This window comes from Chiloscyllium punctatum, chromosome 11, assembly GCF_047496795.1.
Source record: "Chiloscyllium punctatum isolate Juve2018m chromosome 11, sChiPun1.3, whole genome shotgun sequence".
NCBI lineage: Eukaryota > Metazoa > Chordata > Chondrichthyes > Orectolobiformes > Hemiscylliidae > Chiloscyllium > Chiloscyllium punctatum.
Genome location: NC_092749.1, coordinates 111,836,119 through 111,851,210, shown reverse-complemented (window position 1 = coordinate 111,851,210; position 15,092 = coordinate 111,836,119). Strand labels below are relative to the sequence as shown.

The following is a 15,092-nucleotide window of genomic DNA, read 5'->3' as shown; positions in this document are numbered from 1 at the left end:
AGAAGAAATTTCAAGCCAGGGCTTGAAAATTCCTGATATGAGGAAACATTGGATAGAGTTTTCCTTAGAAGAGAGCAGGAGGAGGGATGTACTCAATGTGTACAAAATGTCAAAGGGCTTGGATAGACAGGACAGGAAAGACCTGTTTCTCCCAGAGGAGAGGTCAGTTACCACTCGATTCAGAGTGTTACAATCTGCAAGGCTACAGAGCAACCACTGGAAAGTGGGTGTAGACCGGGTAGCCACTGTCGACATGATGGGCTGAACAGCCTCTGTCTGTTCGGTGAGATTTCCGTGGTTTCTATCCTCTTGTATTACCGTCCTTTTGATTTAAAGAACAGCATTTCAGTAGCCTTTGTGATTATTTTCTGTGCCTCTTTGTGAGATTTGAATGATCTGTCTTGCTGGAACCATGCTGCTTCGAATCACTCCTGTTTCTGATGTTTCCCAATTTAGGAGATAAGGAGAAACGTCTTTAGCTAGTGAGTGGTGCATCTATGGAACTCATTGCCTCAGAAGGCTGTGGAGGCCAGGTCATTGAGTATATTTAAGACTGAGGTAGATAGGTTTTTGAGTATCAAGGGGATCAAGGGTTATGGGGAAAAAACAGGAGAATGGGGTTGAGAAACTTATCAGCCATAATTGAATGGCAGAGCTGATTTGATGGGCTGAATGGCCTAATTCCTGCTCCTATGTCTTATGGTCTGATGTTCCATCCTTCTTGGGCCCAGAGTAGGTGACTTGACGTTTGTTAACATGGAATCCTTTTGACTACTGTTTTGTTCATTTTATTCTCTATTAGTACCTCACTGATAGAGTTACACTTTCATATTTACAGTTTACAATGTCAGCCACTTTTGTCTCATTTACAAATTGGATATGTGGCTTTCAGAATTATAAAATTGCACTGGAGGAGACCATTCAGCCCATTGCCTCTCAATGTGCAATTTACAACGGTTCACGAACCTCTCCTCTTCTCTTCCTCTTCACATAATAATCCAAATCCCTCTGGAATGCCTGGATTGAATCTCCAACACAACATGAGGCAATGCATTCCAGATTGGTGCCTGAACCTCATGCTGTTGTTTCTTCTGTCATTCACCACAAATCTGTGTCCTCTCCTTCTCGGTCTAAGTTGTTAATAAATACTATGAGGCCCTGAGACAGATCCCTGTGGAACACCATTGGTCACATTCTGCCCATTCCCCCAATTCTGTCTCTTGTGCTAGATGTGAGATGATAATTCTTGATATTAATGCTCTTTTCATTCAAATAGCTGGCTGGAAAGTACATGTGGGTGTATGTGTGCATTGGTGAGTGCAGGTTTGTGAGAAACAATTAATTAGTCTAAGAGGAAATAAATGTTTCTCAAGTGGAAGTCATCAGTCTTCAAAAGCAAAACTGTAATTATTCTGCCATTCCCCATTCAGTTTTGTTGCTTTATTTATTCACCTTTAGTCAAGAGCACCATGAGAGGAACTACTTTGCTTTCATACTAAATACATACCTATCAATAAACCTCTTAAAACAGCTTCAAACTCTTGTTTAATGTTGTTTGCGATGCCAAAGATACTGTCCTAATTTTAGAAATCTGATTTCTTTTCCCCACACTTTAGTGCTTTATATCTTTCAATGAAGGACCCTGAGACCGGAGTCAAAGAACTGAAACTGCAAAAAGACAGGAAAGTTTTCAATCATTGCTTCGCAGGTAAATGGTTACTTGCTGTTTGTGTTGTGTAACAATGTTCTGTTGCCCATATCCTTGCCCATGCCAAGTTCCCTTCATCCCATCATCCCTGTTCTCATTGACCTATATTATCTGCCAACGCCACCATTTTAGAATTCTCACTCTTGTTTTAACACTCTACAATCTCTAGTAATGTTCTCCAGCCCTACAACCCTCTGTCATCTCTGCATTCTACTGATTTTGATCTCTTGCACATCCCCAAATTTAATCACTCCAGCGTTGTTAACCCTGCCTAAAGGTGATTGGATCCTGAGATTCTATCTCTTAATTCCCCAACCTCCCTTTCCTTCTTTAAGGTACTCCTCAGCATTTTCGTCTTTGCTTTTGGTTACTTGTCCTGATTTTTGTTAGATGTCCTGGAGTTGGATTTTAATAATCCCTCCTTGCAGAGTGTCTTGGGGTATGTTTTACTGCAGTAAAGTCAGGAGAAGTCAAATAACAGGGGGGCCTGCCCAAATCTTTGTGTCATTTGGAACTTTGAGATGTCCAAGAAGACCCCTGTGTAACTCAGTTTGCTCACAAATGGACTGTATGTCCACAAAAAGATGAATTTGTGGTGTTTCAGTGAATATATGAAAAATGTCTTTGTCTTTCAATTTGTTCACACTTTACGATGGACTGACTACCGTAAGGGACCACAGGATGTTCTGATGAAGTCCCCACAAACAATGATCCTCAGAAGTCACTGTCCTGATGAGAGTGTAGAAACATAGAAAATAGGTGTAGGAGCAGGCTGTTCGGCCCTTCAAGCCTGCACCTAGCTGATCATGCAATCACAGTATCCCACACCCGCCCTCTCCCCATACCCCTTAATCCCTTTAGCAGCAAGGGCCACATCCAGCTCCTTCTTGAATATATCTAACAAAATGACCCCAACAGCTTCCTGTGGGAGAGAATTCCATAGGCTCCCAATTCTCTGAAGAAATTCTTCCTCATCTCAGTCCTGAATGGCTTGCCCCTTCTTCTTTGACTATGACCCCTAGTTCTGCAATTCCTCAGCATCAGGAACATTCTTCATGCATCAGGCCTGTCCAGTTCCATCAGTATTTTATACATTGCTATGCAATCCACCCTCATTCTTCTAAAGTCCAGTGAGTAGAAGCCCAGTTGACTCAGTCTTTCTTCATATGTCACTCCTGCCATCCCGGGAATCAGTTTGGTGAACCGTCTCTGGACCCCCTCAATAGCAAGAATGTCCTTCCTCAGACTAGGACATCAAAACTGCACACAATACTCAAGATGTGGCCTCACCAATGCCCTGTTTAACTGTAGCAAGACATCCCTACTCCGATACTCAAATACTCTCACTATGAAGGCCAACATGGCATTGGCTTTCCTCACTGCCTGCCGCACCTGCATACCAACCTTCAGCGTCTGTTCCACCATGACACCCAGCTCTCATTGCATCTCACATTTTCCTAAACTGCTACCATTCAGATCACAGTCTCTCTTCCTGTTTTTGCCAACAAAGTGGATGTAACTTCCCTTTTAATGTCACTTTTACATTATCCTTGTTAATGAAATAAAATTGTATGCAAAATCGTAACCACTTCTGTACAACTGTTCTGGCCTTCGACAAATAATTGTACACTTGAGGGAGATCAATTTTTTTTTCCAGTTTGATGCGAATTGCCTGGTATTCCAAAGTAATAAAGTGTATTTTTAAAAAGTCGTGTAAAAAGAAAAATGTGATATTTCATTTTCTTCTGTGCATTGTCTAAGCATTTATTTTGCCTTCTATAAAATGTATAAAAAGTGGAAGATAATCATCCGTTCTTGATTTGCTGTCAGCAAGAATACATTAATGCTATTGGTCGTTAGCTTGCTTGATGATGTCACTGTTGCTGGGTTCCTGTAGATCCCCCTTAACTTAGCACCAGATTCAAACTGGCATCAGGATAGGGCAAATCTGTGACACAGATTGCATCTCTCCTCAGAGTGAGTGGCAAATAGAATAACGTTGTCTCTGATGGTAAAATCTGAACAATGGAAAACTACATAGATACAATATGCTCCGTTGTGGAGTCTGTGTCGGTGTATATATGCAGGCTAATAAATTTATTTGAGCTAATCAAAGAAAAATGGACATTAATTTCAATGGAAGATATGTATATATGATAAATGTGCATGTTAATAAGGCTTTGAAACTATTAAGATTACAAGGGGGAAAGGAAACCTTATAGAAGTTTATAAAACAGTGAGAGGTATAGATGGTAGCTGTCTTTTCCCTAGGATGGGGGATTTCGAGACTCAAGGGCGCATTTTTAAGGTGAGAATAGTGAGATTTTAAAATAGGCATGGGGGCAATTTTTTTACACAGGGGCTGGCTCTCTTGTGGAATGAACTTCCTGAGGGAAGTGGGGATGCAAGTAAAATTAAAACATCTAAAAGACATTTGGATAAGTACATGAATAGGAAAGGTTTGGAGGGATATGGGCTGGGAGCAGGCAGGTGGGACTGGTTTAGTTTGGGGATAATGTTGAGCATAGATTAGTTGGACTGAAGGGTCTGTTTCCACACTGTATGACTCTATGACTCTATTTGATAAGTCACTTAGATAGCAGGATAATGTGGACCCTCAGGAATGCAGTAGTTCAAGATGGCAGCTCACCACCACCTTCTTCAAGATAATTAGAATGGGCACTAAATGCTGACCCAGCAGCAATGCCCGTGAATAAATATAAACAAGAACTCAAACCTCACTATTGCATGTTGTGATAAATCTGGTGATCTGTATTAAAGTCTTGTCACTCACATAATTAATGTGAAGGTTCATGAATTGATCAGTGTTTACGTTTTATTCTTTCGCAGTATGTGGGCATTGCAAACAAGATCAGTATTTGTTTCACATCCCTAATTACCCTTCAAACTGAGTTTTACTCAGTTGATCGGCGCTGGGTCCTCTACTTTTTGTCACTTACATAAACGATTTGGATGCGAGCATAAGAGGTACAGTTAGTAAGTTTGCAGATGATACCAAAATTGGAGGTGTAGTGGACAGCGAAGAGGGTTACCTCAGATTACAACAGGATCTGGACCAGATGGGCCAATGGGCTAAGAAGTGGCAGATGGAGTTTAATTCAGATAAATGCGAGGTGCTACACTTTGGGAAAGCAAATCTTAGCAGGACTTATATACTTAATGGTAAGGTCCTAGGGAGTGTTTCTGAACAAAGAGACCTTGGACTGTAGGTTCATAGCTCCTTGAAAGTGGAGTCGCAGGTAGACATTTAAAAGGCATTTGGATAGGTATATGAATAGAAAGGGTTTGGAGGGATATGGGCCGGGTGCTAGCAGATGGGACTAGATTGAGTTGGGATATCTGGTCGGCGTGGACAGGTTGGACCGAAGGGTTTGTTTCCATGCTGTACATCTCTATGACTCTATGTCGATGACATCAGTTAAGAGTCACCCACATTGCAGTGGGTCTGGAGTCACTCGTTGGCCAGACTATGTGGAAACAGCAGATTTGCGTTCCTTCTCCAAAGGACATTAGTGAACCTGATGTTTTTGTTTTAACAATAATTGATGGAAGTTTCATGATCGCTATTGCTCAGATGAACCTTCTTTTACAAATGTTACCAATTGAATTTGAATTCCATCAGTTACCATGGTAGGATTTGAACCCATACGCCATGAATGTTTGCCTGGGCCTCTGAGATACCAAATCCTTCCTAATCTAGACTCCAATCCTGCAATAAGTGATTGACTGTCCTATCACGATCTTAGGAGCAATTATGGGTGGGTATGAAATAAAACCTTGCCCCTGTGTTGCTTGCATCCCTAGAATAAAGAACACAAAGTGATTTGTTTTTTGCGTTATTATTGCAGGTGCCTCTGTGATTGACTGGTTGCTGTCATCTAACTTTGTCAGGAATCGACGAGAGGGAATGATGCTGGCAGCAGCCCTTGTTTGTGATGGTTACGTTCAGCCAGCTGAAGAGAAGGCCAAATCAGCAGCTGAGCGCATCACTGAAAACTGCTTTATTGATGACTCCAATGCATATTATTACTTCGTAAGAGCTCAGAAGATTTCTGTCTTGCATTCCATTATCATGTTTTTGTGGTGTGTCTGAAATCAATGGATCTGTTTGGATGAAAGACGAATGCAACCAAAAACATTATCCCTTTCTCTGCTTGGATTACGTACGACCTTGGATGGGGTGGGTGGGGGTTTGAAAGGGAGTCTTAACAGAAATGTTTGAAATCATTCATGCATCAACAATCCCTCTGGGTTCTGTAACATCTTCACTTATACAGGCATAGAAGGATACAACCTGGAGGGACAGATCCTAGTCTCTTAGGCTTGTGCTGACATGTGAATAAAAATAAAATAGTACATGGGCAGGAGATCAGATAGACAAAGCATGCTGGAGAAACTCGACAGATCAGGTAGCATCTGTGGAGACCTTTTCAAATTATCCCATTCCCCTGCCTTATCCCCATTGCCTGTGCTTTGATATCATCACACCAACTGGAGCAACTTTTACTTTTCTCCATGGCAAGAAAAATGCTTGCAATTATCAGAGTATAGTTAAATTCTTTGCTGAATTTCCACAGGGTGAATAGTATTTTAGTCAGTTTGGAAATGTACACAAATTTGTTCACACACATCACTGAGATAAGTTGTTTTAGGGTCATAGAGTTGTACAGCATTGAAACACCCCCTTCGGCCCATGCCAACCAGATTTCCTAGATTAATCTAGTCCCATTTGCCTGCATTTGGCCCATATCCCTTTAAACCTTTTCCTATCCATGTACCTGTCCACATGTATTTTAAATGTTGTAATTGTACCAGCCTCCACCACTTACCCTGGCAGATTATTCCTTCAGTATGAAAAATGTTGCCCCTTTTGAATCTTGAGTAGGCCATTCAGCCCCTCAGGTCTGTTCCACTATTCAGTGAGATCGTGGCTGATCTGTGACCTAACTCCGTATGGCTGTCCTTACCCCATCAGTCTCTCTGATTTAAAATTAACTATTGACGTAGCATCAATAGCTGTTGGAAGAAGAGGTCCAAAATAGTCTAACAAAAACAGAAATTGTGGGAAAATCTCAGCAGCCTTGGCAGAATCTGGGAGAGAAAGCAGAAATCAGAAGAATTTTGAAGAAGGGTCGGTGGACCCAAAAAGTTCACATCACTTTTGCTGTTTTTGTTTCTGATTTCCAGCACCTGCAGGTCTTTGGTTTTTTTTTACAAAAATACCAATCGCTTTTTGTTTAAAGAGGTGTTTCCTCATGTCAGTTCTGAATTTTAATGTTCAGGAATTCAGCTTGAAATGTCAGTTCTAGACACCTCTGCCCAACCAGCAGAAGTAGTGGATTTCCGTTGACCCTCTCTGTTTTTCTTCGTGTTTTGAAAACTTGAACCAAATCCTCCTTGAGCCTCCTAAATCCCAGAGAAAACAATCCTGGCTGAAGGGCTTGTGTGATGCAGTGGTAGTGTCCCTACTTCTGAACTAGGAGCCCAGGTTTAAGTTCCACCTGTTGAGAAGTTTGTAATAACATCCCCTGAGTGAGTTGATTTAAAAAATCACTGACCCAGGTCTTCTTCTAGTGAATCGACACCACACTTGCTCCAAAGAGACACTCCTTTCTTCCTGTTGTTTGTGGAACAATTCACAACAATTCCAGGTGAAGTCTCCAGGCATGTCTTCCAAAGGACAGGGTCTCTGACGGTGCAGGAGTCCTTCAGCACTAATTACTTTGAACACTGAAATGTTAGCTGCCTCAGAAAAACATCTCGATGTGGTATCAGAGCAGACAAGAAGAGGCAGTTTAGCAGCAAAAAAAGGGCATTGCCCCCTACCCCCTTCCCCCTACCTGCTTCTCCCCCTCTCTGCTTCTCCCCTTCCCCCTTTCCCCACCCCCGCTTTCCCCGTTCCCCCTCTTTCTCTCTCCGCCCCACCTTTCTCTCTCTTCCCCCCCCTTTCTCTCTCTCCCTCCCCCTTCCAATCTCCATTCACTGGATCAGGCACTAAAGCCAATGATAAGTTTTCACATGGTCAGCTAATTAATGAAGTTAGATCCAAGAGACTCAGGGAGAGCTTACAAATTAGATACAAAATTGGCTTGAAAGTAGGAGACAGAGGGTGGTGGTGGAGGGTTGTTTCTCAGACTGGATGCCTGTGACCAGCAGTGTCTTTTTCTTCATTCATTTGTGGGATGTGGGCACAGTTGCTGGGCCCAGCATTTATTGCCTGTTCCTAGTTGCCATTTGAGAAGGAGGGGTGAGCTGCCTTCTTGTACCACTGCAGTCCACCTGTTGTAGATAGATCCCCCAATGCCCTTGGGGAGGCAATTCCAGGATTTTGACCAGCCACCTTGAAAGAACAGCGATATATTTCCAAGTCAAGATGGTGGGTGGCTTGGAAGGGAACTTGTAGGTGGTGGTGCTTTTAGATGGAAGTGGTCGTGGGTTTGGAAGGTGCTATCTAAGGATCTTTGGTGAATTGCTGCACTGCATCTTGTAGATAGTACACACTGCTGCTACTGAGTGCCAGTGATGGAGGGAGTGGACACTTGTGGATGTGGTGCCAATGAAGCAGCTGCTTTGTTCTGGATGGTGTTAAGCTTCTTGAATGTTGTTGGAGCTCCATTCATCCAGGCAGTTGGGAAGTATTCCATCACACTCCTGACTTGTGCATTGTAGATGATAGAGAGATGTGGGGAGTCAGGATTCTTCAGGAGTCAGGATTGCTACAGTATTCTTCGCTTCTGACCTCTTCTTTGGAGTCACTGTGTTTATGTGGTGAGTTCAGTTGAGTTACTGGTCAATGAAAACACCCAGAATATTGATTGTGGGTGGTTCAGTGATGGTGAGACCATTCAATATCATGGGGCGGTGGTTTGATTGTCTGTTATTGGTGATGGTCATAGCTTGGTATATGTGTGACATAAATGTTACTTGCCACTTGTTAATCCAACCCTGGATATTGCCCAGATCTTGTTGCATTTGAAAATGGACTGCTTCGGTATCTGAAGAGTCAGGAATGATGTTGAATATGGTGCAATTATCAACGAACATCCCCACTTCTGAACTTATGATGGAGGGAAGGTCATTGGTGAAGCAGCTGAAGATGGTTGGGCCATGGATACTACCCAGAGATGTCCTTGAGCTGAGATGACTGACTTCCAACAACCACAACTATCTTCCTATGTCCTATGACACCAATCAGTGGAGAGTTTGTCCCTGATACCCACTGATTCCAGTTTTACTTGGGCACATTCTCCCCGTGTGTGCATGGGTTTCCTCCGATGCTCCGGTTTCCTCCCACAGTCCAAAGATGTGCAAGTCAGGTGAGTTGGCCATTCTAAATTGCCCATAGTGTTAGCTGCATTAGTCAGAGGGAGGTGGGTTGCTCTTCGGAGAGTCAGTGAGGACTTGTTGGGCTGAAGAGCCTGTTTCCACACAGTTGGGAATCTAATCTAATCCTTGATGCCACACTGTCGAATGCAGCCTTGATGCCAAATGCTGTCACTCTCACCTCAGCTGTGGAATTCAGCTCTTTTGCCCATAGTTGAATGAAGGTGTAATGAGTCAGGAGCTGAGTGGCCCTGGCAAAAGCCAAACTGGGCGTCACTGCGTAGGTTATTGCTGAGCAGGTGCTGCTGGACAGCACTGTGGATGACACCTTCCATCACTTTTCCGTGATTCTGTGAGTTTGACTGTGTCAGGCTGTTGCTTGACTAGTCTGTGAGACAGCTCTCCCAATTTTGGCTGTGGCCCACAATGTCAGTAAGGGTGCCCAGAAGGTTAGCTGAGTTTCTGAATTAATAGTTTAGCAATAATACTACTAGGCCATTGCCTCCCCAGGAATCCCCTGATCCACAGGGATTGGTGCAGGGTTGGTAATTTATGTAAATGATTTGATTGTGAGGTTAGGAGGCGTGGTTAGTATGGTTCAGGATGACAGTGAAGAAAGTATCTAAGATCACAGAGGGATCTTGATCAATTGGGCCAATGGGCTCAGGAGTGGCAGATGGAGTTTAATTTGGATAAATGTGAGATATTGCATTTTGGTAAAACAAACAAGAACAAGACTTATGTCCAGTCAATGGTGGGGCCAGGGTAGTGTTGTAGAACAGAGAGATCTAGGGGGTTCGGGTACATAGTTCTTTGAAATTTGTGTCACAGGTAGACAGGGTGGTTAAGAAGGCATTTAGCACACTTGCCCTCATTGCTCAGACCTTTTGAGTATAGGAGTTGGGATGTCATGTTGAGGTTGTACAGGATGCTAATGAGGTCTCTTGTGAAGTATTGCATGCAGTTCTGGTCACCCTGTCATAGGAAGGATGTTATTAAACTGGAGAGGGTTCAGAATAGATTTACCAGGATATGGCCGGGTGTGGAAGGTTTGAGTTACAAGGAGAGGCTGGATAGGCTGGAATTCTTTTCTCTGGAGCATAGGAGATTGAGGGGTAACATTATAGTGATTTTAAAAATCACGAGGGGCATAGATAAGGTAAATAGCAAAGGTCTTTTGCCTCAGGTGGGGCTGTTCTAAACTAGGGGGCATATTTTGAAGGTGAGAGGAGAAAGAATTAATAGGGACCTGAGAATCAGCATTTTGACACACACAAGGTGATTCGTATGTGGAACGAACTGCCAGAGGAAGTGGTAGATGCAGGTACTGTTCCAACAAGGATCTGTTTCTGTATCTGATGACTCAATAATCAGTTCCAGCTATACCCAGTTATGCTGCTCATACAACCAGCAAAAATAAGACGTGTCTCGATCAGTTCAGTGCAATTTGAATATTCCTTATTTTGGGAGGGTGTTTGTTGTGTCTCACTGCAGGCATTTCCTTCACCTTCCAGGCTGACAGCGGCTTTTTCAGTGAAGGAAGCTCAGATGATGACGAAGAAATTTTAAAAGAGGAGTTTCGAGGAGTCATTGTGAAACAGGGCTGTTTGCTGAAGCAGGTGGGTAAGACAGGACTTGGACCTGGGTCATTTGAGAGTCCAGGGGTGAAGAGACAGCAATACTGTTCTATGGAATAAAAGTGTGAAACCATGAGATGAACAACAGTATTGTACCATAGTTGATTTGTTTTAGTGCAACTCTCTACTCCTACAAGTAGACACTAGCAAACTGTGTATGTATGTGTGTGTGTGTACCTGTCTGTGTGTGTGTGTGTGTGTACCTGTGTGTGTGTGTGTGTGTGTACCTGTCTATGTGTGCATGTGTGAGTGCCTATCTGTGAGAGTGTGAGTGTGTGTCTGGCAGGGATGGGGGGGAGTGTGTGTGTTGTGTTTGTGCACCGGTGTGGGTGAGGGTAAGTGTGTGTGTGTGTACGTGTGCATGCATTGCACTGGGAGTGAGGGCAGGAAGAGTTTTGTCATCTTGTTTGTATGGGTTTGCTCTCAGCAGAATTGGTCTATTTTCTGAAGCAGATTTTCTCCAGTTCTGAAAAAGAATCACTGGACCTAAAATGTTAACTCTGATTTCTCTCCACAGATGCTGTCCGACCTGCTGAGTTTTTCCTGCAATTTTCTTTCTGATCTATTAACACCTACCATTAACACCTATTCCACATTTCTATCACTTCTTTACTACCTTTAGCTCCAGCCTTCCATTTTGCACTGGCTCACCTTTCCCATCTATTCCACTTGCTCCTCCTTCGCCTTTTTTTTAACAGTATCAAAGCTGCAACTTTCCCAATCCCCTTTGGATCTGAAGGAAAGTCTATCAGACTCGGATCATTAACTGTGTTTGGGATTATGGTCAGTGTGGACATGGTGACCCTAAGTGTTCACATTTGTTCAGGTGGAAGTTTTGGCTGAGGGTATTGATGCCATCATCTTTCCTCTCCAACAGGGTCACCGGAGGAAGAACTGGAAAGTCCGAAAGTTTGTTCTGCACGATGATCCTGCCTACCTGCATTACTACGACCCAGCGGCGGTACACAGTCCCCTGCAGACATTTCGCTGCACCTTCTGCTCCCCCACCAGTTCGGACGAAGCATGTACTAACCATCCTTTCCTGCTGCGTTCCATCAGCCTTTGTCCTTCTCTGAGCCTCCTCCTGGGCACTACCCCCACTGCTCCAATGCCTATCCCTTCCTGCAACCCCACCCTGACAACTTATCTGCAGGAACTGTGCCTGTGCACGGTTTGTATCTTGCTCCCTTGAAATCAGGAGTGGGCCGTTCGGCCCTTCGAACCTGCTCTCTCCTCCACCATTCAATAAAAATGGTGTGTTAGTGTCTTTAATTCTTGTTTCTGCCAGCTGGAGATGGAAAGGTTTCCGCCCTGTTCCAGGTGGGTCACCGAGACTCATTCAGAGAAACAAAGTCTGTCCAGCCCGGCAGAAACTGCTCAGCAATTCCACGTTGGTACAGGCTTCAGCAGCTCACATGCTATCCTGAGCCTATTGGGCGGCACGATGGCTCAGTGGTTAGCACTGCTGTCTCACCGCACCAGGGTCCTAGGTTCGATTCCCATCTCGGGTGACTGTCTGTGTGGAGTTTGCACATTTGCCCCACGTCTGTATGGGTTTCCTATGGATGCTCCGCTTTCCTCCCACAGTCCAAAGATGAGCAGGTTAGGTAAATTGCCCATGGTGTTAGGTGCATTAGTCAGAGGGAAATGGGTCTGGGTGGGTTACTCTTCAGAGGGTCGGTGTGGGCTTGTTGGGCCGAAGGGCCTGTTTTCACACTGAAGGGAATCTAATCTAATCAATGCCACCAGGCCACAAGATACAAGCGATGGTAAAGCAGACAGATGTCGTTTTAGAGACATCATGCTCGAGTTCTTAGATCCCAGGACAGCCCAGAAGGTGGCCATTCTTCCATTGTGCCTGTACTTACTCTTTGGTAGAATTGTTGCATCAATCCCACTTCCCCTAATCTCTGGGAAATCTTATCCTGTCAAGTACAGTATTTATCAAAATCCTTTCTGAATGTCTCCACTGAATCTCCTCCCACCATCCTTTAATGCAGCTCATTCCAGATCCTAATAACTTGCTGCATTTTTCTATCCTCATCGCACGCCTGGTTCTTTCGCCAATTGCATGAAATTGACATTTCACTGGTTACTAACCCTCCTCCTTATTTACTCTTGTGCCAATCTGACATGATCCATTAAGAGGCCAGTCCCAGGGGTTGGAATGTATTGACTCTGTTTTCTACTCTGTTGCCTCCACAGGATGATCAGGACCAGCCTCTTGGTTCCATTCACTTGCGGAGTTGTGTAGTGACAGCAACTGATGGTCTTTCAGATGGTAAGTGTCCCTCTTTATCGGAGATAGGGGACGCTGATACCAGGTTACAAACCCATCAAGAAGAATGCCTATAAGTAATTTCCAAGCAGTAATCTGATTTGAGGCATCAACACCCCAATTTCTAAATTCTCCTCCTTGGTTTCAATCCCTCCCTGACCCTTCCAAATATCTGTAGCCCCCTCCAGTCCCTACAATCTGCCCTAATTCCGTAAACTCCTCCCTCCCCTAAAATCTACCTTAATTCTGTAACCCCTTTAAGCCCCCTACACCCCTCCCTACTTCTGTAACCCCCTCCAGCCCCTACACTCTTCCTTATTTCTGTAACTTCCTGAAGCCCCTACAATCTACACAATCTCTCTAACCTGATCCAGTCTTCACAGCCCTCCTAATCTATTTAAGGGGAGACTCAGTTGGATTATCAGCCATGATCAAATCGAATGGGGGAGCAGGCTTGAAAGGCCGAAAGGCCGACTCCTGCTCCTTTTTTCAATGTTTTTATGTATTTTACCGAATTTGCCTGATGGAGGGCACATTATTGCCAGTAAGGTCTTGATGATTTCTTTTTGATATAGGCCAGCAATCCTTTATCCAAAAATCTCAGAACAGCTGACTTATTGATAAGGTATACTTTCAGTGGTTGGGTCCATTATAGTCTGTTTGGACCCTTTGGTTAAAAAAAACTCTGTTGAGCTAAAAGCAAAGTCTTTTCCAAAGGGACGGAACTCAGTAGGTGCACTGCCGTGTTTATCTGTTTTTAGTTTTTGGTTGTGGAGATAATGGTTTCGTGGTCTGTATCGAGTTTAATCACCAAATATTTCATGCCAAGAATTTCCTTTACAGGAAAGAAATCTGATGTTAAGGGGAATCTCTTTGAAATCATCACATCAGATGAAGTGCACTACCTGATCCAGGCTGCAACGCGGGAAGAGCTCACTGAGTGGATAAAGGTTATTAAAAGTGTAGCAAGTACCGGGAAATAAAAATGGAACCAAGCAAATACCACATTGTTGATTCTCCGGAACTTTAAAGACATTAACTAGCTCTCAAAATAAATAATCATCTCTTTTATTGCTGGCAGCAGTGATATAAACAACTAGATGTATACGCACAATGGCTAAAGCAGTGTCTTAGTAACTCATTACTAAATAAAAACCGAAAGATCTGTGGACGCTGTAAATCAGAGACAAAAACAGAAATTGCAGGAAAAGCTCAGAGTTATTGTTTAGGATACTGAAGAAGGGTCACTGGACCTGAAACGTTAACTTTGGTTTCTCTCCACAGATGCTGCCAGACCTACTGAGCTTTTCCAGCAATGTCTCTTATTGTCTCTTGGTAACTAGTGAATATTTCTCTAGCCGAAGAGAGACAATTACAGGCTGTTTTTCACTTCCTTTTTATTGTATGCTTCATTCGTTTTTATTCTAAACTTTATTTGTGGCAAATATTAACAGTGTATTTATAGCAAGCGCTGCAATGATGTTGATATGTCGAGCATGCACCCTATGCTGGTAATATCGTGGAGAAATAATGTGAATGATACTAATCAATTGTCACTCTGTGATGCCTGCAGGAGATTGTTTTCATTGCAAAATTCAGTACAGAGGCTGGACTAGCATTTGATGCAAATCTAAAACTGATGGCACTCCTTACAAGTTTATTAATAAACCGTTACACTGAGAAGACTTTGTTATTGGAGAATTAATAAATTCTTTATTTCATCAATTCCAATTGAAGTCCTTTCTTCCTTGTTCAGCAACTTAAAAGCGTCTCATGTTTCAGTTTTCTCCAATATTACTTGCATTTATGTAGCACCTTTAATGTAGTGGAACGACTAACAAAAACAAAGGATGACAAGAAATAGAGTATGTGTAGACCATTTGGCACATTGACACTGCTTCACCATTCTATACAATTTTGGTCTTCAAATCCACTTTCCTGCCTGTTCCAGATATCCCGGAATTCCCTTGGATACTAAATTTCTATCTCAGCTTTAAATATATTTAATGTTGGTGTATTCACAACCCTTTGAGGTAAAGACTTCAAAACCTTTTGAATTAAAAGGTTAATTAAAAGTTTGGATTAAAAGTGGGCAGCACGGTGGCTCAGTGGTTAGCACTACTGC

At 43.2% G+C, this 15,092-nt stretch overlaps 1 protein-coding gene across 2 annotated transcripts in view; it reads left to right on the top strand.

Annotated features, from left to right (window-relative positions):
• plek (pleckstrin) overlaps nt 1-14,693 on the top strand; it is a 137,515-nt gene extending 122,822 nt beyond the window's left edge. For both annotated transcript variants that reach the window (XM_072581536.1, XM_072581535.1), the window contains exons 4-9: nt 1,617-1,708; nt 5,578-5,762; nt 10,567-10,671; nt 11,567-11,650; nt 12,895-12,970; nt 13,811-14,693. In XM_072581536.1, the coding sequence (XP_072437637.1) occupies nt 1,617-1,708; nt 5,578-5,762; nt 10,567-10,671; nt 11,567-11,650; nt 12,895-12,970; nt 13,811-13,950 (682 nt within the window). In that variant the 3' untranslated portion in view covers nt 13,951-14,693. The remainder of the gene's footprint in view (nt 1-1,616; nt 1,709-5,577; nt 5,763-10,566; nt 10,672-11,566; nt 11,651-12,894; nt 12,971-13,810) is intronic.
• Nucleotides 14,694-15,092: the final 399 nt, after the last annotated feature.